The sequence below is a fragment of the Hippocampus bargibanti genome, linkage group LG17, assembly GCF_051943395.1.
Source record: "Hippocampus bargibanti isolate YZ-2025 linkage group LG17, ASM5194339v1, whole genome shotgun sequence".
NCBI lineage: Eukaryota > Metazoa > Chordata > Actinopteri > Syngnathiformes > Syngnathidae > Hippocampus > Hippocampus bargibanti.
The window spans coordinates 5,750,541-5,775,000 of NC_142750.1; the positions used below are offsets into that span (position 1 = coordinate 5,750,541).

Below are 24,460 nucleotides of genomic sequence, written 5' to 3' on the forward strand. Positions count from 1 at the left end.
AAAAGATTACAAAGTTTTATTTACCACAATTAAATCACTCACATAGTGAGACTAGAGTCAACTGTAAATCATGATAATGAGCTGTACAATTACAATTGTTTTAACTTTCACCTCTTTTATGAGCCGAGATCACATTTTATTCCTTTCACCAGCCTTGTTTGCTAATGGTGTACTAAAAAAAAAAAAATTTAAATAGACATTTCATATCAGCTTGTATTACAACGGAGTGGTCCATTGGTCCATAAGTGGGTAAAATACTGTTGTGCAGGTCCAACAAAGACGACCGCGTTGGCACAATAACCTTTCTGACATCTAAACAAAATAAAATAAATCCTCCAAAGTGTGTGTGTGGCTCCATCTGGGTTCACCCCAGATATCGTATCACCAGGAACATGAAGATGCAAGTGAGCAGCATCCCTCCCATCATGATCCACTTGTCCTGAGTGGCTCGCCTCTCGATGAGCCGCATCACCGTGTTGGACAGACCCAGCATGTTCGCCACGTCCAACATCTTTTTATGGGTCCCCTGTTGCCACAAACAGATGAGCTCCCAAATTTCCTGATGGCCATCAAGCCCCTTGCCTGGAACGTCATTGTCTATCACTTACCTTGAGCGATGACCTTTGATCTCTGAGGCCATTGAGAATGCCGCTACCGCTGCCTAGCAGATCATCCATACCTCTGTGTGCGTTGTGCAGGTTGGTGTTGAGCTGCAGCGTCTCGTCGATGGGGATGGATGTGTCAGCATCCTGTGTATTATTAGCATTATTCTTCAAATGTTCTCACTGGTTTTTCATTCTCACCCCTCCGTCTCATATTTATAAGTGACTGTTTTTTTTTTACAGAATGTGATTAAGTCAATTTAATTACAAGTGTCAATGGATACAACTGACATTGGTGGTGAAGGTCCGGCTCATGAGTTCTTCTCGTTCTCGCTCCTGAGCTTCATGAGTGTAGCGTCTGTGCTGGAAGTTTTGCAGGGCGGTGCGCAGGTGCTGGACATCATACTTGAGTTGGTTCACACGCCTTTTGGAGTAAGAGGTAAATATATATATATATTTTTTTCTTTCTATGGAAGCGTTCTTTATGATTTCTATCGACTCGAAGGGGGTGACTCGCCAACGCACAGTTTGGCATTTTGCCGGCGGTTCGGGGGCTCCTTGCTGGACAGGATCTCCAAACGCTCCAATTGGTTGAAGATCTGCTCGATACGAGCCTGAATTTCATTCTCTAACACTGAACATTGAGAGAAGACAGTCATTATAGTACATTTATATTTAGCCCTGGCTGTAATGCAAGTTTTATATGTATACATCACATTTTTGACTCTTAGTGTTTTTTTTAGACTGGATTAAATTAGCCTTTATTAGTCTCACAATGGAGAAATTTACATTTCACAGCAGCAAAGTGATGAAAGGAATGAAAGTAGAAAAACAAAATACAAGAGCTGCTGGAAAAGCAGGCACTTTCGCAGCGCCGTCTTGAAGTCAAAAGAACAACAACAAAAAAAAACAAATATGACAACACAAAGACACAGAGTCCTTAAACACTTTCTGCGCCGTCTTTGTTACATGAAGCAGTTCTAGGTGAAAGAGGAGAGGATCAAACCATCTTTTCACCAGTGGATCAGGGACATCATGGTGGAATGTGCACGTCGACTACAAGCTAAATGTTTTAATACTGGTTTTTGTTGGTGGTGGGGGTGTTGCCAACTTCCCACCATTATCTTTAGAAAAACCCAGCCCTGCAGTTTCCTGTTCCAAACTGATCACCAAACATACAAAACAATCAAGTACGGCCAGCCATAACAAGAAGTGCGTGCGGAATGGACATTAATTAGTTTAAAGAGGAGTCCAGGAAGGAATGCACGTGTGCAAACAATTGTTGGTTGTCGCTTACTCGGAGGATATCAAACTCGGAGCTGGTCCCAATGTTCTTTATGGAAGGGACAAGATATTCGGAAATGTTACACAATACTTTCCTCTTCCTTCCATAACTTTGCTGTTGTGAAATGTAAATGTTTCCACCTCGAGACTACTAAAGGCTAATCCAATCCATACAGCTACGGTAAAAATAAGTAAATTGTAAGTATTATTTCCTCCAGCATCTGCAATTAATGCTCACAGTGAACTGACTGTCGATCTGTTCTTTCCAGGTTGCCCATCAGCGATTGGACCTCCTGGATTTGTCTAAGTAAAAAGTAGAATTTTAGCATTTAGTTAGCTAGCTCGCTAAACAGAAAGAAAGTATTTCCCAGTAACTCACTTATTTGTCTGGTGGTAAAGCATCTCCATCTTCAACAGCCGCTCTGTAAGCTAATCGCTTACTATTTACTTATTTTTATAATTATTTTACAGGTTTATCGCCCCTCGGCACGGAACTCTCGGTGACCAATGTTAGCACTGTGTAGCGCTGGGGGAAAGTACACGTCATCAGCGGTTGTGTACGGAAGTAGTAAAGGCGGAAGTGATGTTACGTCAGGGCAAAGACGGAAATTGAGTGGCCGTGACGGCAGGCGCACGCAAATGCCGGCCGCCATCTTGAGAAATTAATTTTTGGTGAGCGTTTGAGAGACTGCTACAAGCTTAACGTTGTCGTTTTGTCTTTTATTTGGTTCTCAAATGTGGCGTTTGAATTAAATTGAGGCTACGCGCCAGATGAAGGTAGCAGGAAAGAATCATTTGACGTGTGTCCTCAGGCTATGTTTGGTCTAATAAAGCTTCCCTCACTTTTAACAGATTAAGTGTCAGGATTGTCCTGCCTTTTTAAATGCTTTACAAAGGTCAGGTAAAATTACAACCACAGCACAGTCATGGAGCATTGTGAGAAAGTATCCAAAGATGGGATTTCCCAGCCTTCATTTCACAACAGCTCCTCAGGTGGAAAATTGATTCCCAAGCCAAAACCTCACTTCAGTCACCTTAGTCTTCCTCCTGTTGACCAATTTAAGGCAATGTGCTTAATTAGTCTTGTAAAATATAAGAACGAGCTGTTACAAGCTCCTCTTCTTTTTTTCTCCTTCATAATATTTGTTTACCTCATCGGGCACAGCCATCAACAAGTGGAGCCAGACAGATGGTGCTTGACTTGATGCCTGTGTGTATCTCCAGGCTATAAAACTGTCAAAAAATCTGGAGATGCGTTCATGCCACTTCTTGCTCACACTACTTTTTTTCCCCTCGGTTGTCATAACACATCCCCCCGCGGCATAGGGAAGCGCCAAATGAAGGCCCCTGTCAACTCATAGCGGTCCACAAAGGAGCATTTACCACTCCACCCACCCCATATCTAAGGTCGCAGGGTTCTTTTTTCTTTCTTTCTTTCTTTCGGTCTTTCTTTCTTTATCTTTCAGGCCCCTGAGGAAAGGATGAGATGAGCTTACTACCTCACCTCCACACCTGAGCACCATGGGCACAAGCCACTGTCCAGACTGCAGGTGTGTTCAAGGCATTTTGCCTCGCAACTCCCTGACCTTACCTCCCCTAAGGTAGCACACTATTTGGTATCTCATCTATTGGGATGCACTGCATCAAAATGACTGCCTTACTTACATATATTTTTTGATTGTTTTTTTTTTTTTTCTTTTTTGAGGGGTACGTTTTGGGAAAAATAACATTCAATTCATAGGGCCCTTGAATTGAATATTATTTCCACCCACATTAGTAATAATAATAATTATTATTATTATACATTTCATTTATTAGCGCCTTTCAAAACTCTCAAGGTCACTTTACAGTCGCAGGATAACATTTTCTGCGGGTGAGCAGCGGCGACCACACGCGCCAGCGTTCACTCAACCCGGAAGTAACTCAAATAGAAAGAAACCTAGCTCGCCAATAGATAGCTAGCTAGATAGCTATTAGATAGGGAGGTAGATAGATATATAGCTGTTAGATAGATAGCCAGGCAGCTATATAACTATTAGATAGCTAGCCAGGCAGCTATATAGCAAATAGCAATACACGAATTAACTAGTTTTTCCTGAAGAAATAAGAGCGTCCATAAAGAAGTGTCACCGGCGGCAGTCAATTAAAGGCGAAAAGAAGCAAAGTGGCACCGGATCCAGACTGATGAAGATATTTCCGTATCCGAGCAGTGCCAAGGCTCAAAAGGAAGAAGTATGGCAACCCGAGCCAAGAACACTTTTTTTAAACAGCCCCATTGAGACTTCATTCTGGGCACTGATGCGAGAGCTTGATATCCGATTGTGGCTGATTTGAGTAAAGCAAAATCATCACAGATAGAAGATATAAAGACACTGATTCTGGAAACCTGAGTAGAAATAATAATAATGCATTTCATTTATAATCGCCTTTCAAAACTCTTAAGGTCACTTTACGGTCACAGGATAGGTTAGATAGCTAGGTAGATAGCTAACTAGCTAGATATCTATATAGCTAAAAGCTAGCTAGCTAGATATCTAGATAGCTAATAGCTAGCTATCTAGATATCTATATAGCTAATAGTTAGCTCGCTAGCCAGCTAGTTAGCTATATAGAAACTAGATAGATAGCTAGCCAGCTAGATGCTAATAGATAGTAATAATAATGCATTTCACGATACTCCCTTCACTGTTATGCACTCAAAGTGTGTGATTTGTCACGTGATGCAATGAAGTAAATAGATGATAACACCAAGTCAAGTTTTTAGGAAAGGAAGTTTTCTAGTCATTGTAATAGATCATAACTCAATTACTAGTCACAGGGAGACTGACTGAACTAAAGAAGACAATTATGTGGGGAACAGGAGGAGGGGGGAGGAGGAAAAAAAAGGCCTTCGGCTCCACAATTTTTGGGATACCACTCATTTTTTTTGAAGGCATACTGATCTTCTCATTTCCCCCCCGAGGGAGACCATCTACTCCACTTTGAAGCCACTGTGACGAGACGCTGAATGAGAGCAAAAACCGGGCCTGTCAGAACCTTGCCTTGCCTGGCCCAAGCTGCCTGGAGTTCTACTGGGAAAAAAAACAACAACCAAAACGGGACGACGAGCAAGTGAGTCATGTTCTGATTGAGCTGATCGGCTTTCGTTCCTTCCGACAGAGGCTGAGACCCTCACGTCGAGTTGTCAGTCACACACACAAACGCACACGCAACCCTGTGGCTATTGCTATCTGTGACACTTGAGAGATGGTTGCCTGACTTGATGGCTCAAGCCTTCCCCTGTCTGCATTAACACACACACACACACACACACACACACACACACACACACACACGCACACACGCATATGTGCTGGTGGTCACAAAATTAGGCACACGCTTTGTTTATGTGATTGATCTGTTCCAAAAAACAAACACTGAAGCAATATTTCTCCTCGGAAATGATGTCATTCTTATGAATCCATTCCAGACGCTCAAAAATATTCTGAAAAACTTTATATTAACTCATTCACTGCCAGACAATGTGCAAAAAAGTGTCCACTCCAGTGCCAGGGTTTTTGTCATTATCACTCAAATTGCAGGACCCACAGAATATTGGGTTTTAGGACTGCATAAATATTTAATACGGCGTTAGAAACCTTAGTCCCTCTTCTTTCATCAGAAAAGAATGAGTTAATTCCTAAATGATATGGGTCTGGAGGTATATGAACTTGAAATGGGGTGGCTGTAAAAAAGGCAAATGCTAACCATTCATGGGTGGGAAAAACATAGCCCGAGGCCTGACCAGTGCTTTATCGGCACCCCAAGTGGTAAAAACCAAAACCAGAACAAATTCGGGAATGGCGCTCCACGTCATGCTTTTTAATTTCCCACTAAATTGAGGAGTTAATTCCTAAGTTATACGGTTCTGGAGTTATATAAACTTGAAATGAGGGCGGCTGTCCAAAATACATTGCAATACATACATATTGGTTTATGTAGCGCTTTAATAACAGCTGAAACAGGAAATAATAGAAATGCTGCGCCCTGGTAGAAAAGAAGAAACATTACAAGAGTCCATAGCCAGCGCTTTATCGGCACCCAAGCATGAATGGCGCTCTGTCTTATTTTCAACTCCCGAATAAATTTGGGAATGACAGTGAATGAGTTAATAAAGATAACACAATAAGACATGAAAATAATGGCTGTAAGACTGATAAATAAACATGAAACATTATCTATTGTCTCTCAATCGCAGATGAAAGGCAGTCAACCGGAAGGGAGAGTCGGGAAAAGAGGTTATTGTTTGTAAGAGGAAGCTGGCATTTTTCATACTTTGCTAAAAGTTCTTGAACTTTCAGGAACTTTTTTTCCCCGTCACTGGTAACTTATTGAAAGTAGAAAACACTCAAAGTCGCGCATGAGTATTGGATGCTTGGTATGGGGTTAGATTCCAGGAAATGAATGTGTAAGTCCCGTGGGGAAACGGTGCAAATGTACAAAAACTGGAGACAAAATGTTTGCGGAACAAAAAATAGTTGAAAAACAAATTTGATGAATACCTAGGCATAAAAAATACATAACATAATACATAATACAGTGATACCTTGGCTTATGAACTTAATTGGTTCCCAGACAGAGTGTGTAAGGTGAAAAGTGTGTATCCCAAAAAATTATTTACCATAGAAACCATTAAAATGAGAATAATCCATTCCCAGGTCCCCATAAAACACTTTCTACTTTCTAATCTTCTAAGCCTTAAAACTACACAAAATATACCTTATTTTATGGATAATAAATGTGCTATGGTATTGTAATTAAAGAAATAAACTGTACTGTATAATGAAATGGTTTTATTTACCTTTGTGATGGTCATTGATGGCTTGATGGAATGAAGTGGCTGGTTTCATCAGCATTAAACACTTGATGAGGAACGTAACCTACTTTCACCATCATGAGGAATGATCCCTTATAGGGGCTTCTCTGTGATAATTTTATCTAGTTCCTCATCAATTGTGTTCTGTTTGGCTGGATTGATAGCTTTTTGCAACAAGTGTACAAATGGCTTGTGCGGGTTGTTTGTGTAGCCTGATTGATGGGATATTTTAACCTTGCAGTCTAGATTCTGCCTTTGAACTATCAAAGTAGAAACTGTCACTGTCGTCTGCCTGTCTCTTTAATGTTTAAACCACCTCCTCTCACTGCTGCGTTCTTGACCAATCACGTGGCGTTAACCAAAGATGGGGGCCGGGAATAGAGGACAAAAACAGTCGGCTGCCATTTTGTTGTTAGAACGGGCTCGTTCGCGAACGACACATCACTCATTGAGGCAGCTCTGTGGACGAAAAAAGTCCGTATGCCAAGGTAAAATGTTCATGAATTTAACGTTCGTAAACCGAAAAGTTCGTAACCAAGGGGTTCGTAAACCGAGGTATCACTGTAATTTTAAATCATTCCTTGTAATCATATGCCACATCCCATATCCTCATTCCTTTTCATCAAAACAAACATGATACACCTCACAATCAACCCGTTGATTTTGCGGCTATACCTAATAAAATGGCCTTACCTACCCGACAACATGATTGCGTCGCCAACATTCCAGACACAAGGTCTTCCTCTTCCGTTTATCAATGTTTTTTTTTCCCCCACTATTGGACAACGTTAATGCCGGGATGTGTGATTATATGTGCGAGGCAGAGAGGAGTAACATGGCGCAGGGAGTGAGTTATAAACGCACGCAAAAGCGTTATCTTGTCCGACGATACCGGACGTCTTGTTGTTGCTGCTGCAGGTGTGCAAATGCAGAAGCATGGGAACGAGTTCTCCTCAAAGTTCCCTGCTGTGCAGTCACGCTGCGTCTGTATGTAAGTGCGTAAACAGTCCATGGGGGATCTTTGCCATGGGAAATATCAAAGAATAGACCATTTTATCACGTTTATAAAAAATCAGTTATTCTCTGATATATGTGGAGCTATTTGTAGTAAAATATGTGTGTGTGTGTCATATACACAGTGGTGGGCCTTCAGTAGTGCTATGTCTGAATCGATCCAGACTGAAAAAAAAGTGTGGTCTGACTTACCACAAGTCCACTAGAGGGTACCATTAGCCAGGAAATAACTGACCGACCTTTCTTAACTCATTCACAAATTTATTCGGGAATTGAAAATATGTCGTAGGGCGCCATTCCCAAATTAATTCAGGTTTTCTTTTTTCTTGCTTGGGTGCCGATAAAGCGCTGGCCAGGCCTCGGGCAATGTTTTTGCTTTTCCGCAAGGGGTCAGCATTTGCCTTTCTTTCCATGTTAGCGCTTTGTTCGAGCTTCACCTGTTGTTAAAGCGCGATTATAAACCAATATGTATTTTGGATATTGGACAGCCGCCCTCATTTCCAGTTCAGATAACTCCAGACCCATATAATGTCGGAAATGGGAGTCTAAGGTTTCTTACACTGTATTGAGTGTTTATGTAGTCTAAAACTTAATATTCTGTGAGTCCTGGAATTTGAGTAAAAATGACAAAAAAAAACCTGGCACTGAAGTGGAGACGTTTTTGCACGTTTGGCAGTGAACGAGTGAATGAGTGAATGAGTGAATGAGTGAATGAGTGAATGATGTCCATTTTTTTTCTTGAAAAGTCCGTCTTGAAAATGGCTTTAACAGTAAATCTCCCAACAAATAATAATTACTTAATCCACTGTGGGTTGACAAAACCGCTATTAAATCAACACAACAATATATTTGTTTATATACAGTAAAGTCTCGTTATATCGATATTCTCGGGAGTCTGAAAAAATATCGATATAACTGGACTATCGATATATCCGATCCTGCGGCATGTAAATTTTCTCCTTGCGTTCATAGAAATAGTATCGTAATAAGCAGTACTATCGATATAACCGATATCGATATAACGAGACTTTACTGTATATATATATATATATATATATATATATATATATATATATATATATATATATACAGTAAAGTCTCGTGCATAGAAATAGTATCGATATAACCGGGACTATCGATATATCCGATATCGATATAACGAGACTTTACTGTATATATATATATATATATATATATATACAGTAAAGTCTCGTTATATCGATATCGGATATATATATATATATATATATATATATATATATACAGTAAAGTACGCACGGAGAAAATTACATGCAAACAGGGTCGGATATATCGATAGTCCCGGTTATATCGATATTTTTTCGGACTCCCTTGAATATCGATATAACGAGACTTTACTGTGTATATATATATATATATATATATATATATATATATATATATATATATATATTATGCAGCTCGCTACAATACAGTATGCTACCTCAGGCCAGTATGCTCTTGTCAATAGCGGCTTATAATCAGAGCAGTTTTTGCAAATTACGATTGGCTAGTCACTAGCCATTCATAGTTTGCGAAAAGTCTGACGTTGATCAGAGCATTCAAGAAGGCTTTGGCACTTCTTTTGGGTTGCCAAATTGAAATCTGATTGGTTAGAGCGACAGTTTGATTAACACATTTGATACGACAGGTCGCGCAGAACGGATTGTGAAGGTGTCCAGGTTGTTTCTGACCCTAGTAACAAATAATGGCCGAAATGTGATTGGTTACATGCTTTAATACGAAAACACACGTCTGGAAGCAGCACAATAGGGGAAAAGTAATGAAAGGAAGCTGATAGACAAATTGGAATTATTTAATAAGATGTCATGGACAAAATATATTTAATATCAGTCCGTGATTCAGATTTTTTTAGGCCAGCAGAGAAGGCTTTGCAGGCCTTGACAGTCCGCCACTGGCGTATACTATATATCTTTGTTGTACAGCGTAAATATGTATGTATATGTATGGTACATAAGCTATATCGATATCCATTATCTGTCTGTCTGTCTATTTTTTTTTTGTGTATCGTGAAACTTGTGAACGATGATCACATGATCTATGCTAATGTCTAGAATGCTATTCATCATCATTATTTTTTTATTCATGTGAAAATCAGTGCATTTATTTTCTGCTTCAATATGTGAATTTTGTGGTCATCCATGGATGTTGTTATTATTATTATAATTTTATTTTTTTGGGTGATCTCGTCATCCACCATACATGATACAACAACCACCCACCCCCGCGTACCCCCCCCCCACCCCAGAAAACGCCACCCACCCAGTTACCCTCATTCCCACCCCCCCAATCGAGGTATGCACTCAACCTTGTCATGGCCCAAGGCAGTGCATGTTCTTGTTGTGGGTTGAGCAATTGCATTACTCATTCCGAAATTCCTGCCCAATGCCGTATTCCCCATATACTGTATCTGTAATTTTCCCCTTTTCATTTTTCACCCTTTCCCAAAATACTCTTTTTTTTTTTAAATAATTCAGATTATTTTTAATCCTGACACCATCAAGGTTTCTGTTAAATTCTCCCGCCATCGTCCCGTTAGGAGATTAGCAGTGATGCTATCTAGCATTTGTAGAGGCGGAAGTGTCGGTCAGGTTTTCGGTGTTTTTCTTTTTTTCCTTTCACCCGAGGCTTTGAGGTTCCGATTACAGATGAGGAACCTACGCTTTGTGTCCTTGAGCCAAAAACGTCGAACTAACCTCCTCACGCCTCGTTGAGCCGCCCCCAAATAAATAAGTCACGTATCAACCCCCCGAGCGTTGTTACGGCGAGAAAATATACTTTTACAGTATCAAGCCGAACAAGATGAATACTTTATAGTATATTTCCTATTAAGAGTTACATGAAAAAGTAGCGTCAACATTAATAAAAGCAAATTAAATCATTTTTTACCATTCAAAAAAAAAAAAAGTACCGTATTTTCAGGTGTATAAAGCGCACCGGAGTATAAGGCTCACCCCCAATCAATGGTGTATTTTCAAAGTTTTTACATATACAGTAAAGTCTCGTTATATCGATATTCTCGGGAGTCGGAAAAAATATCGATATAACCGGACTATCGATATATCCGATCCTGCGGGCATGTAATTTTCTCCTTGCGGTCATAGAAATAGTATCGTAATAAGCAGTACTATCGATATAACCGATATCGGTATAACAAGACTTTACTGTATAAGGTGCACCGGACTATAAGACTATCATTCGATGAGTGAAAAAGGTTTTCCAAATATAATATACAAATATATGAAAACGTTTCTTCAACCGTCATCTGTACTTCTTCGAAGGTGTCAGACGTTTCACTCCTCATCCGAAGAGCTTCGTCAACGAACTAAAGTTGCGCTGGTAACTCTGGCCCTCTATATATCCCTAATGGACAGAGGTGACGGCGCCAGACCTCTGCTCTAATAGGTCCCTGCTCTAAGGTTGGGGAAGCAGTGGACTACTCCCTGAAACTAATCGGATTACTTCTTTTGTTCTGTCTGATAGAACATTAGAGGTAATCTAATAGAACAAAAGAAGTAATCCGATTAGTTTCAGGTAGTAGTCTACTGCTCCCCCAACCTTAGAGCAGGGACCTATCATAGCAGTGGTCTGGCATCACCACATCAGTCCATTAGGGATATACCAGCACAACTTTAGTTCGCATCGATGGACCACTCCTGTACGACTGAGAGCCTATACAGAAATATATAAATAGATAAACGGTTTTCAAATATAAGGCGCTAGAGTAGAGGCTGGGGTCACACACTACTTCTTCTACGGCTCAATATGAATTCACCTATAAGGTGCACCTGCATTTAAGGCGCAGGATCATCTTTTGAAGAAAAGCTTTTGGATGCACCTTATATACCGGAAAACACGGTATATACAATGACATAAATGTTCCAAAGTAATTTAAATAGATTGTTTTTTATGCCATTAACTGTCTCGTGGGTGGCAAATAGCATCTTTCAGCCTAAATTAGCTTAGCCTAGCCTATCTGCACACCCTCGCTTAAGAACCCAAATACAAACACGCCCTCCATCATGTCACCTGCCCTCCTCTGGTGACCACAGGTGTGCACACAAATATGCAAAAACCTTTTTTTTCTGCCTTCACCTGCTTGATGTCAAGCCTGTGTCAAACACACATATAAACACACACAGACACACACATTGATATTGCATAGCGAACCCACGTCTAACCACCGCTCAGTGCCACCGCCCTGGGGGCCAGTGCGTGCGAATCCCGCGGTAGACTGCGAAGGCCCCCTTCGCTGCTGCCTCTCTACTCGGGCTTCAGAAGGGAAATTAAGGCTTTAGGAGTTCATTATAAAACAACAACAACAAGGAGTATGAGGAAAGTGAAAGCGGTGGGGGGGGGGGGGGGGGGGGGGGGTGCCTCACGGGGTCTCTATTCCTCTTCCCTCGTTTGCCTCCTTGATGTCTGACAACATAGCAATAATAATAATAATAACAATAATAATAATAATAATAATAATTTTCTTCCTTATCCAGCAGTGTGGTCAACTTAAGTTAAATATTGATTTGTCATTTTATGATCCAGCGATCCGGTTATGGTGCTTTCTACTATCTTTGTGACTGCTTTATTTCCTTTATTATATATGATAGTTGTCAATGTTAAGTGCTTTGTTAGAGATTCAGCTGTTGTTTAAGCGCTATATAAATCATTATGTATTGTATTGTATTGTATTTCGTATGCTAGTCTGTGAACTTGTTTAAACATTGGCACCAGCGAAAAGAGCAATGCGTTTAGGTGGTTTCTGATTTTTTTTTTCAGGGAAATGAATTCTGTAGCGATGAAGAGCTTCAAAGTGAAGGGTTGCGTCTTGAGATTTTATAATAATACCTAAACAATACATTTTTGCAGATAGAATGTATTATAACATAGGAAGAAATTAGATTTGGTGTTTTAGGTGTCCTTATGAGTTTTGAAAAGCGCTTTGAAATTAAATGTATTATTATAAATAAAGTGTATTATTATTTATTATTATTATTATTATTATTATTAGTCTTAGTATTAGTGTTAGTATTAGTATTACAAAAACGTCCCGTAACTGTAAAGTATCCATGATAGTTTCAAAATGCGCTTAGAAAATAAATGTATTATTATTATTTTTTATTATTATTATTATTATTAGTAGTAGTAGTAGTAGTAGTAGTAGTAGTAGTATTATATATAGTATTAGTATTTGTATAAGTATTATTATTATCATTAGTATTAGTAGTAGTAGCAGTATTAGTAGTAGTAGTAGTAACTTTAGAATATTCTAAAGATACGTGTGTAGGTCAGAGGTGTTAAATTATATTTGGTACCATGTGTAGTGGCTTTTTCCCCTTTTCGTTTCAATTACCGTATTTTCCGGTGCATGAGGCGCAACCCTAATGAATGGTGTATTTTCTAACTCTTTCCATTTACAGTGTAAGGCACTACCGGACAATAAGGCTCACCTTCAGTGAAAGAAAGGGGGGGAATGGAGTTATGGCTGCTGACAGTAGTTGCGAGACCTGTTGTGGCTCAATATGACTTTACATATAAGGCACACCTGCGTAGAAGGTCATCTTTTGAAGAAAATGAAGGATTTTGGGTGCGTCTTATACACGGGAAAATATGGTACCTATTCTAGTCATAATTTAGCAAGCAAGGGAACACATTCTGTCACATAGGGAGTTCAAAATGTCGTGTGAGTCTATACAAGAGAAGTTGTTGAAACATTATTATCATATACAGATTAATTTGGAGAAATCACTTGTGTTTAGTGTATCTTCATGAACACATTGTTTAACGCTCACGATTGCACGAATCAGGAACAATTTGTCTTACTTCTGCTCATTACAGGACGCTGTTGTTGATGTCCTCACTCGCAACATTTTTTTTTCTTAAAAATGAAGAAAACTGTGATAAATATACAGTAAAGTCTCGTTATATCGATATCGGATATATCGATAGTCCCGGTTATATTGATACTATTTCTATGCACGCACAGAGAAAATTACATGCAAACAGGGTCGGATATATCGATAGTCCCGGTTATATCGATATTTTTTCGGACTCCCGACAATATCGATATAACGAGACTTTACTGTATATTTGTGATTTGCTCTTAATCACACGTAAAATGGCGACCACTCTTATTTGTTTGCATATGCGACATTCCACAGCGGTTAGCATCCTCGTTGCACAACACCTGTCGGGACGTCTCCTGCCAAAACTGTTGCCACGCTCATCTGTGTGTGTGTGTGTGTGTGTGTATGTGTGTGTGTGTGTGTGTGTGTGTGTGACATCACTGACATAGCCTCTTATACAAACATTTATCCATTTATTTATTCGCTTTAAATAAGAAAGTAAATATATAATATATATATATTTTAAAAAAATCAACAATTGGTAATATATCACTATGTGGTGATACATTAACAAGTTCAAAAGACACTTCGGAGACCATTTTAACTGCATGTCCATCAAAATCCAACACCACTCATCAATCGGCGTCAAATGTGAGGTAGAAGAACTATATGAGCCCTGACGTGGGTTGTATTTAAAAGATCTGTAGCTATAAAGTCCTTTTGGGCTCCATTGACTTGCATACATGGACATGGAGGGCGCCGCACAGCCATTTTCTTTGATTTATTACAGGGAGGGAGTATAGGGAGGCCAATCGTGGAGCCATTTTGAAAGCCTTTGCAGTAAATATGTGGTTCAATTATACTTTAAACAATAACCGTTTATTCTCTCGGGGCAGTCTTTAACTTTAACGCTTTTTTTGTTTTTTACTTCCCCACTTTGTTAACCCTTTGTAGTTCCCTCTGTAGGAACATATTCATACCATGCATAGATTTCCATAAACATTTCCATAAGAGCAACTGAAGAGCCAGCGTGGTTTTTTTTTGGAGGGGGATGGTGGGTTGTAGTCTCCTCATCCTGTACATGCACGCAAAGTTCTCCAGTGACACTTTTTTTTTAAATCCCTACTATGAATTCTGTTGTTGTTGTTGTTGTTGTTTTCAATGTACATAGCCAGAGCAGTGTAAGTGCTTGAACCCTTAAATTGGCATACAAAAAAAAGTACAGCAGACATGAAAGACAGACAGGTAGGTTCATTCAGAGCGTAATGTATAAAAAGCAGCAGTAGTAGATCAGATACATTACAAAAAAAACAGTACCTGTTTGAAATGCTCATTGTCAATTTTCAGTGCATCCGGCACAGTGGAGGAAAAAAATGTCGCATGAACATCTAAAAAAAAAATCAAGGGTGCTATTTCATGTCACAAACCAATTGAAAAAAAATGCTTTTTCGAGACAGAGAATGAAGAAACATCAAATGCCGAGTCTCCTCCATTATTGTTAAAACTGGGGCTAATGCATAATCCACCATCCAGACTGCACTTTCCATATTGGATTTTTCTCTTCCAAATTGCATTCAGATGACCTGAATGGAATTGTACCACCTCTGCGAAACAGGTCTTAAGTTGTATGTTTTCACCCAAATTGCTCGACTCGTAACTCATTCACTGCCATTCTCGAATCCATTCGGGAATTGAAAAGCATAACATGGAGCAGCATTCCCGAATTTGTTCTGTTTTTTTTTTTTTTTTTTTCTTCTCGATAATGCGCTGGTAAGATCTCTGGCAATGTTTTTTGCCTTCCACGAGGGGGCAGTATTTTCCTTTTGTAAAGCAGCCCCCACTTGCACCTCATATTACTCCAGACCTTATAACTTAGAAATTAATTATTTTTTTCTGATGAAAGAAGAGAGTCTAAGGTTTCGGACACTGCATTGAATGTTTATGTAGTCCTAAAACTCGACATTTTGTGAGTTCTGCAATTTGAGTGAAAATGACAAAAACCCTGGCACTGGAGTCGACAAATGTTTGCACCTTGTCTGGCAGTGAATGAGTTAATTGCGCTTGCCTTAGCAGTGTAATATTGCCATGGAACTTATGATATGAATTATCAGTCTATCCCGCACAAAGATCTGCAAGGGCATGTTCCAAAGAAGCGCCTCGGGAGAACAGTTTTTTTTTTTTTCGTTAGCTGTCAGCCATGTCAGCCAATTCGGCCATGTTTATATATGGCCAGTCGGATTAGTTTCGGACACATTCCCAGGGGATCTCAGCATATCGCAGGATCCCGAGAGCCCTATGTGTTCTTGCAGGTGTAGACCTCCTCCTCACGGACACACGTCTGACACTCAACATGGCAACACCAGCGTACCTGGCAGTTGCAGGAAAGGCTGGTGAGACGCATGGCCGTGTTGTAGCCGCGACCGCAGCACAGGTTCTGGCAGCTGGTGTCTTTAGCGCACGAGCGACCGCCTGTGCCCGCTGAGTAGCGCGAGGGTCGGCAAAAGCTGGGTGACTCTTCCAAGTAGACCAGATCGGTGGTGCGTGGGCCATGATTGTGGCGACGCGGTCCGGCCAGCTCGCTCTCGCCGGTGGCTACGTTGGTGACGCTGAGGACTCGCATGGCTACGTCGTAGCGGTACTTGAGCAGCCGACCCGTGTCGTGGAACGGGGACAGCTGCTTCCAGCAAGTCCGTACGGCGCAAGAGCCGGAAACCCCATGACACTTGCAGGTGGTCTTGAGGCCGCTCTTTACCGCCTTGGACAGAAGGGGCGGAGGGTAGAAAAGGGGGAAAAAAATCAGGGAGATGTCAGTTTTCTGGCTTTGATTCATTACCCGGCCTCTTATCTGGGCGGTCTATCTGCACGGAGGCGGACGGTTTCCTGAAGGCGGTCGGCTGCACCTTTTCAGAATGTTTCTGCTTGGCTCGTTGGAAACTCTAACATAATGGATCGAGGGCAACTGTCGTATTTCATTTAGCTCACATCCCTCAGTCGGACAGCTCAGGTTCTGTTGCGACTAGTACCGTCTGCCTTGCATACCCGAGGCATGGTAGGACCCGGGGTGAAAATTCTGGAATCTTTCAGCTTCTCTTTCCTCGCCGACTCATGCAACCAACTTCAACCAACCGGCCTCCAAAAACTAGAACTTAAGAGGTTTTACCTCTGATTTGTTTGCGCCATCACTCAGCCATCAACCTTGGCGAGGGCCAGAGACAGGTCAGATAGCACAGAGGGTTAGTCCGACATGCCTCGGGGTATTTTGGGGTTGAAAAGTTCTGCTTAGGTCCTCCCTCTGCAGGTATGAACCCCCTCAGGGGGCTTCTGAGTACTATTACTGAGAGATGGGTGGTTGGGATGCTTTCTTGTCAGACCTCACATTGGTGTAAAGTGAGGAAAACAGTCAACCCAGATAAGTTAGCCGCCATGACTTCTTCCTGTTTTTTTGTTTTGGTTTCTAGGGTGAAAGACCCCCCAGGCGTTTTTTTTTTGTCTACCTCAGAGCGCCACAGTGGTGGTTACCAACATTAGCCCGGATTTATGGTGAGTGCAGTGATTTAGTACAAGGGGGGGAAAATGGTTGCTCGTATATTAAAAAAAAGAGGCCGCGGTTATAATCGTGCCCTGTGCTATATGGGACCTTTAATTTGTAGTCGGCCCGCCATGCAAGCTTCGTCATGTCTGGGAACAAACACCTGGCTCAGACTCTCATCTACTAACCTAAAACCAAGATGGGTACCTTCTCATGGTGCAGGTAGATTAATTCATTCGCTCCCATTCCTGAATTTATTTGGCCGATAGAGCGCCGGTCAGACCTCTGGCAATGTTTTTCCCTTCCCCGAGGGGGCAGCATTTGCCTTTTGTCCATGTTAGCGCTTTATTACAGCTTCAGCTGTTGTTAAAGCGCTACATTAATCAATATGTAAGAATTGAATTATTTTGGACATCCACCCCCATTTCAAGCTCAGATAACTCCAGATCCTTATCATTTAGGAATTAACTGTTTTTCTGATTAAATAAGAGCGACTAAGATTTCTTACTCTGCATTGAATATTTATGTAGTACTACAACTCAATATCCTGTGGGTCCTGGAATTTGAGTGAAAATGACAATAACCCTGGCACTGGAGTGGACACATTTTTGCACATCGCCTGCCAGTGAATAATTTAAGAGCAAGAAAAATCGTTTTTTCTTTGGGGGGGGTCACCGTGTACTCACTCGTATTCCCAGATTAATGTTGTGGGCGTCCACCTGAGCTCTCAAGTCCTTGCTGACCCTCTTCTGGCTCAGGAACCTCTTGAGGAACTTGTTGCTGTATTTGAGATTGTCGCCGCACACCCCCCACTGCCACGCCTCCCGGTGTTGAATACCGGGCGAGTCGTCGCAGGTGCAGCGCTCCATGCGGCCCGAACTGCATGCCTTGGCGAGGGCGTGGGTCAACGCCGCCGACGAAACCGCCAGGAGAAAGGCCGTCTCTTTAAAGGCTGTAATGAAACAGAGTGAAAAGGTTTAGATCAGTGCTTCTTAACCTGAGTTCGATCAAACCCTAGGGGTTCGGTTAGCCGGTCTCAGGGGTTCGGTGGGTTCTCCGCCACAGAGGTCCACCCCTCAGTCTTGACTGCAGTTAATAGGCACAGTCATTGGACGAAGAGTTTGGTGAATGAGCATATGAAACTGGTGCCTACAACAAGATTAAGAACCACTGGTTGAGATGGTGCAAGGCCATATTCAGCTGAGGGTGTTTCTGTTTTTTTATTGAAATGGAGTAAATGTCTGTTATTGTCGGCTCTTTCATCAAATTAAGTGCCCAGAGCCATTGTCCTTTGGTTGCCTTTGGTACTGACATACAATGAACGGTGATTGAAAGATTGACTGAATTTTTGTTACTCCCTATTTCTAATACAGTAAAGTCTCGTTATATCGATATTCAAGGGAGTCCGAAAAAATATCGATATAACCGGGACTATCGATATATCCGACCCTGTTTGCATGTAATTTTCTCTGTGCGTGCATAGAAATAGTATCGATATAACCGGGACTATCGATATATCCGATATCGATATAACGAGACTTTACTGTAGTTATTTTTTTTCTGGGGAGGTTGGTTCTTTATTGAAAATAACTCTAAAGAATGACTTTTTAAAGATATGTCATAAAGTCTGATTGGAACTACAAAAAGGAGACAAAGTGAGGGAACCTTTGGCTTGGATCAAGATGGCATTCTGTACCCTACTCATTTCCGAGACCTCACACTAAAAAAAATTACATCGAGATTGCTCAAAAATAAGAATTGAAACGCGAAAGCAGCAAAATACTAATTGAAAGAGTGTCTCACATTTCCAAACAAAATGTTAGGCAATGTTGTCAAATCCACCGGTCTCTGTTATCAGCTGTGTTTGGAAAATAGTAAAAACAAGCAGTGTAAACACACAGGAATGATGAGACTAGCTAGACAAGGTGAGAAGAATCGTTTGGAATTTGTGTTGTTTAACTTGTTCATCTTGCGTCTGTGTAAAAAAACAAACAAACAAAAAGCTTAAATCAAAACAGTATGTATGGGTAATGGCCAGTTTGGAACTTGATGACTTTTCTTGTTTTGCAATAGTCGACCCAAGTTGCCACATGAGTTGCATAGTAACCATCCTCGGAAATGTTACGGCTATATTATGCCTCGCAGCGAGTCACAGCGTAAACATAATCTTACTAAAAATCCATTTGGTTCTGTTTGGGCAAGTGTGTCAAACTCATTTTTTGCAGCGGGCCATATTGTAGTTATGGTTTCCTCTCAGAGTGAATTTTGGGAAGACATTAGAAAGTTTAATCCCCTTCACATATTACATATTGTACAACAAATTGATGAACGACTAGTTTCAAATTTTAAGTAAAAAAATAATTACTTATTAAGGTTTATATGGGACAATTTGAAATTTTGGTTAAGACTTTAGCAAGGATTATGGAATTTCACAAGTTTGATTTGCTTTCGCGGGCCGAATAAAATGATGTGGCGGACCAGATTTGTCCCCGGGGCCTTGACTTTGACATAAGTGTGTTAGGGGTGTAATGCTCCACGTTTTTCGTGATTTCTCCATGCGGGATCCTGATTTTAAGGTGCATACTGGATTACCTCGAGGTCAGGAAGTATACTGTTACTGTCTTAAACAATAGACAATAGTATACAACTTTAGATCGTATTATCACAACAGCTGCGACTACAACAAAGCGTTTTTTTTTTAGGAATACAGTGTAGCTCTGTGGCTAGCTAGCATATGTCGTCGTTAAGCTACATGTTTTTGGTACTAAGTCAATCTTGTCTAGCGGTCACATAGTGGAATCTGTCAAGGCAATGCTAGGTGCTAAACTTAATGAGTATCGGCTACAACGGACGAGCTCGCCTTCATACTGGCAAATAAACTAGATTTAGTCCAAATATGATCCGAAAGGAGCTCTAACGAATTAACCAACTTGTTAAATACATTGAGTGCGCCTTCCTAAAATGAAAATACTGTATTAAATATTTAGTTTTAGCTTTGATTTACTGGAGACTTTCCAGCTAACAGTTTTGTGTTTTTGTTCCTTTGCGCTACTGATTGCGAATCAAACCTCACACAATAACTAAGAAATATTTTTGTCTTTTACATTAAAGCTAAAATGCCCTTGAATTAGCTTAGCGAGCCCAATTGTTTACAAAGCGTTGACTGTGTTGTCATGTCATGGTGTCATCCTCCTCTCGCCCCGATCCCCCGTGTCACACTGTGTTATTTACGTCGCCCCCGAGCTATCAGGTCGGTGTGCCTATTTTGATCCAATTAATTATTATTTTGACTAGGACGCAGCCTTTTCCCACATGAAAGCGGCCAATTGCGCCACCCTTTTCCTCTGGGAATTGAGAGCTTTTCCTGGCAGATAAAAATAGCCACACAAGTTTTCAGAAGTCTCCGCCACCGCTGCCACCGCCATTTGTTGGCATCCTCACTCCCTCATTACTTCCTTTGCTGACCTCTTCATCTAACCAACATGTCGATATGCAGATGTACCGCCACTGTTTTTCATGCCAGCTTCAACTCGCAGCTGCAAGAACATTTTCTTTTTTGACTCAAAGTGAATACCAATTGATCGGTTAACCGAGAAGCTCTTTTTCTGAAATGGAGTGAATCATACTGCCAAAGTCATGTAAACACATAAAGGAGATCATGTGTATGTAGAATTTGAAAAGTCAAATATCACGGTCTTTTAATTGTGGTGATTAACTCATTCACTGCCATCCCCGAGTTTTTTCGGGAATTGAAAATATGACGTAGAGCGCCATTCCCGAATTTGCTCGGATTTAGATTTTTCTTGCTGGGGTGCCGAAAAAGCGCTGGTCAAACCTCTGGCAATGTTTTTTTCCCTTCCACGAAGGGGCAGCATTTCCATTTTTTCCATGTTAGCGCTTTGTTACAGCTTCAGCTGTTGTTAAAGCGCTGTATAAACCAATATGTCTGTATTGCATTGTATTTTGGACAACTGCCCCCATTTCAAGCTCAGATAACTCCAGACCCTTCTAACTTAGGAATTAACTCTTTTTTTTCTGATGAAAGAAGACAGTTTAACATTTCTTACGCTGCGTTGAATGTTTATGTACTGTAGTCCTAAAACTCAATATTCTGTGGGTCATGCAATTTGGGTGAAAATGACAAAAACCCTGGCACTGGAGTGGACACATTTTTGCACGTCTGGCAGTGAATGAGTTAATGATTTTCCAACAAATTGATTGGCTTTCTGGTGGTGTAAACATACGCTCTAAACTCACTAATATTATGTCAAAGCCTGATTCAAATCGGTTTCTCATGACACCACCGGGGTCTTAAAACTGAGGCCCACCTAGCACGTATGAATTCTTACTAGAGTGGCTCATTTATTCTTTCTCTCTCTCTTTAGATGCCGTCTATCTCTGTGAGTGATGGGAAGAAAGAGACACCGTAACACTCTCCCGAGGTCACAGGTTTGAAACCCCCTCCCCCGCACTAACCTTGCCCCCCCCACTACCCCCACTCCGGGTCCTACCTCTCTTCAGGAGACTCCCCCGACCATCCAGGCTGCAATTCCAGCGCTCGTTGCGGAACTGGTAACGGCACTCGAGCAAGCTGAGGCGCACCGACTCGCGCAACGTCTCGGCCAAGCCGGGTTCGCGTCGACACAGTCTTTTCTGCCGCCGAGACAGAACCATCTGCTCGCACTGCTTCAGGTGGGCCTTGCTCGTCGCCGGTTCGTTGGAGAAGTGACCTGGCAGGAAGACCAGGGGCTCACGCCCTGTCAGTCTAGACGTGGACACCATCAAATAATCAAAATTAATGACAATAAAATACCCACACATTTTAAAAGCTGAATTACTTACACTGGTATGTTTGTGCAAATATTTTACTATACTAACAAATGGTCACTTAATATGAAAAAAGAAATGCAAAAAAAAGAAAAAGGTTCAGTTTAGAAATAGAAGTATTTATAACTGGTGATCCACTGGTGAAAAGGAGGCTTTCATGTAGAACTGCTTTATGTATTAGTGTTTGTCTTATCCTGAAACATCATAGAGTACATGGGGAAAGTCATTACGATAGCACAACTGTCCATGTTTATATGTTCCTGTTGTGTTTTATTATTTATTATTTTTGTGTTTATTATTTTTATTATTATATATAAGCGTTTTGTTACAGCTGCAGCTGTTGTGAAAGCGCCATATAAATTAGGATGTATTGTATTGTCTAACATATTCTTCATTACAGCATACTTTTTGTATCAGTATAATAAACTAATATTGTTCTGTAAAGTTACATACCATACAATAAAATAAAATACATATTGATGTATATAGCGCTTTAACAAGAGCAACATAGATTACATTATTAAATTAGCCATCCTATCGTAATTTTAAGCAATGGCATTCAATTAAATTTGTAAAATGGTTACATTGCTGTAATAAAAAAATAACAATTTTAGAATGTAATATACCACTTTGAATCAGTGTCATTGTGATTAAATATTTTCATTTAAAAAGCTTTGAAATCAATCTTTTGATAAAAGTCACTGATTGATAACATTTTAAAATGTTTTTAAATCTCAAGCTAATCAGTATATCAGAATCATATAATAAATTAAGTTCAAATATTTTTCAACTTCACATAGTGAATTTACTATTTTAATAAATGTACTATTTTAATCATGCATGATTATTATTTTGTAATAAAAATACGAAAACATTTAGGATTATTACATAACTAGTGCCATCAGTGTTGAACATTACATGATTAAAATGCTTTCAAATATTTAAAACAGGAAAAAAGTTGAATATTTAATGCAATAATACATACCACAAATGCAACATGTACTGAATTAAGTGTTTCTTTTAAAATGTAAACTTGTAAAAAGTACACTTACAACAACCCATGTCACTAATATTTTTGTGACCAATTCCCAACAAAAGTTATCTCTTCACCTATTATCAAAGTAAATAATATTGAAATTAAACTCATCTCTCAATCATTAACGGGTTACTACCAGACAGCAAATGTTACGATAAAATTGAACGCACCAAATTGTAACGCTAAATGCTAAAACAACATCTAACAACCAAAACAGCAACAACAAAGTGCCTAATCACAATTAACACGTGCATTTATTGATCCTTCTCAAGTTTGACGTGAAAACAAAAAGTTTTGCTGACCCAAAATAAGCTGCGCCGTGCGACAGGAGGATGCAGAGTGTAACGAGGCGCAGTAAGCAGGCGGTCCGCGGGAGCCTGGAGCGCATGATGCCGGCTCGGTTCTGCTCTTCATCGCGCTGATTCTACCCAAAAAGAGAAAGTCCGAGCCGCGTTGGCCGGCGCGCCTCTTTAAGTTGGGAGGGGGTGGTGGGGTCAGGGAGGAGGGGAGATGGGTGACGTCTCGTTTCTCAACTGCAGTCTCTCTCAACTTTTTTTTTTTTATTAGGTGAGGTGCCTTCCCACATTGAGCGCCACCCAGGAGGATGCAGCTGCCACCACCATCGAGTCACGGTAAACAGCCCCCCCCCCAAAAAAAACAAAAAAAAAACGAAACTGCATTCATTATAGTGGAAAGCATCATTTGAGGATCATTTCCCAAACGTTTAAATTCAGAAAAAAATTGGAAAATGTGCATTTTTTGTAGTTGTTTTTGTACTGTCAAAGTTTTTGTTCCGATGAAAATATTGCTTTCACTGAGAGTCCAAAACGTGTACTCACTCACTCAATCAATTCATGGAAAGGGCTCCATCTAGTGGTTGGAAAAAGCTTTTTTTTTTGGCATGAGACTTACTGGCCAGAATATTAGGGACGATTGCACAATGTAAGTCAATGCAATGCAAATCATTTTCGACTAGAAATGGATCTTCTTCTTCTTTTCCTTTCGGCTTTTCCCTTCACGGGGTCGCCACAGCGAATCAGTGTCCTCGATCTTCAGAGGTTTGATCCGCATGTTTGTTTTGGCCAAGCTTTTACGTCGGATGCCCTTCCTGACACAACCCTCTGTATTTATCTGGGCTTGGGACCGGCACAAGAAGACTTATGTCCCTTTGTGGCTACAGAACAAGCAACTCGCTCAGTAAAAGGCTCCCAAACACAAAATGAATCATGAAATAGTAAAATTAAAAAAATGCTATAACAACATTGGCTGCAGGGGTCTGTTTCGCGATATGCTAAATTTTACAATGTCCATTAATGTGTTCATCATCTGGAAATGGATCGTAGAATTAAATTGACTAACTTTAATTAAGTTAAATTTAATTAATTTAATTAAGTAGAAAAATTAACTATTTCAGAATCAGAATCATCTTTA

At 40.4% G+C, this 24,460-nt stretch overlaps 2 protein-coding genes and 1 long non-coding RNA gene across 4 annotated transcripts; 1 reads left to right on the forward strand and 2 right to left on the reverse strand.

Moving 5' to 3' along the window:
- gosr2 (golgi SNAP receptor complex member 2) lies at nt 1-2,428 on the reverse strand. Its single transcript, XM_089018805.1, has 6 exons — nt 2,266-2,428; nt 2,125-2,189; nt 1,128-1,236; nt 894-1,026; nt 609-749; nt 1-526 (listed from the first exon to the last, which is right to left on the reverse strand). The coding sequence occupies exons 1-6, from the start codon at nt 2,292-2,294 to the stop codon at nt 365-367; spliced, it is 639 nt and encodes a 212-aa protein (XP_088874931.1). The 5' UTR covers nt 2,295-2,428; the 3' UTR covers nt 1-364.
- Nucleotides 2,422-21,667, forward strand: LOC148885401 (uncharacterized). Of its 2 annotated transcripts, XR_016118065.1 has the most exons (4): nt 2,422-2,558; nt 3,353-3,436; nt 4,849-4,997; nt 21,552-21,667. It is a non-coding gene; the product is annotated as an uncharacterized LOC148885401 (long non-coding RNA). The 2 variants fall into 2 exon arrangements; XR_016118064.1 differs by lacking the exon at nt 2,422-2,558 and having other exon boundaries at nt 2,575-3,436.
- wnt9b (wingless-type MMTV integration site family, member 9B) lies at nt 14,542-23,509 on the reverse strand. Its single transcript, XM_089018804.1, has 4 exons — nt 23,332-23,509; nt 21,678-21,931; nt 17,853-18,118; nt 14,542-16,392 (listed from the first exon to the last, which is right to left on the reverse strand). Exons 1-4 carry the CDS (start codon nt 23,415-23,417, stop codon nt 15,931-15,933), a joined length of 1,068 nt encoding a protein of 355 aa, XP_088874930.1. The 5' UTR covers nt 23,418-23,509; the 3' UTR covers nt 14,542-15,930.
- Between the last annotated feature and the right edge of the window lie 951 nt (nt 23,510-24,460).

What these genes read in the sequence shown, in the direction of transcription:
- wnt9b (XM_089018804.1), bottom strand. Translation starts at nt 23,417, where the DNA reads ATGCGCTCCAGGCTCCCGCGGACCGCCTGCTTACTGCGCCTCGTTACA. An exon ending in CACGGCGCAGCTTATTTTGG is followed by an intron (nt 21,932 to 23,331) that starts GTCAGCAAAACT and finishes GTCCACGTCTAG; the next exon opens with ACTGACAGGGCGTGAGCCCC. An exon ending in GGGGAGTCTCCTGAAGAGAG is followed by an intron (nt 18,119 to 21,677) that starts GTAGGACCCGGA and finishes GTTTCATTACAG; the next exon opens with CCTTTAAAGAGACGGCCTTT.
- gosr2 (XM_089018805.1), bottom strand. Translation starts at nt 2,294, where the DNA reads ATGGAGATGCTTTACCACCAGACAAATAA. An exon ending in CTTTACCACCAGACAAATAA is followed by an intron (nt 2,190 to 2,265) that starts GTGAGTTACTGG and finishes CTTTTTACTTAG; the next exon opens with ACAAATCCAGGAGGTCCAAT. An exon ending in ATCAAAGGTCATCGCTCAAG is followed by an intron (nt 527 to 608) that starts GTAAGTGATAGA and finishes TTGTGGCAACAG; the next exon opens with GGGACCCATAAAAAGATGTT.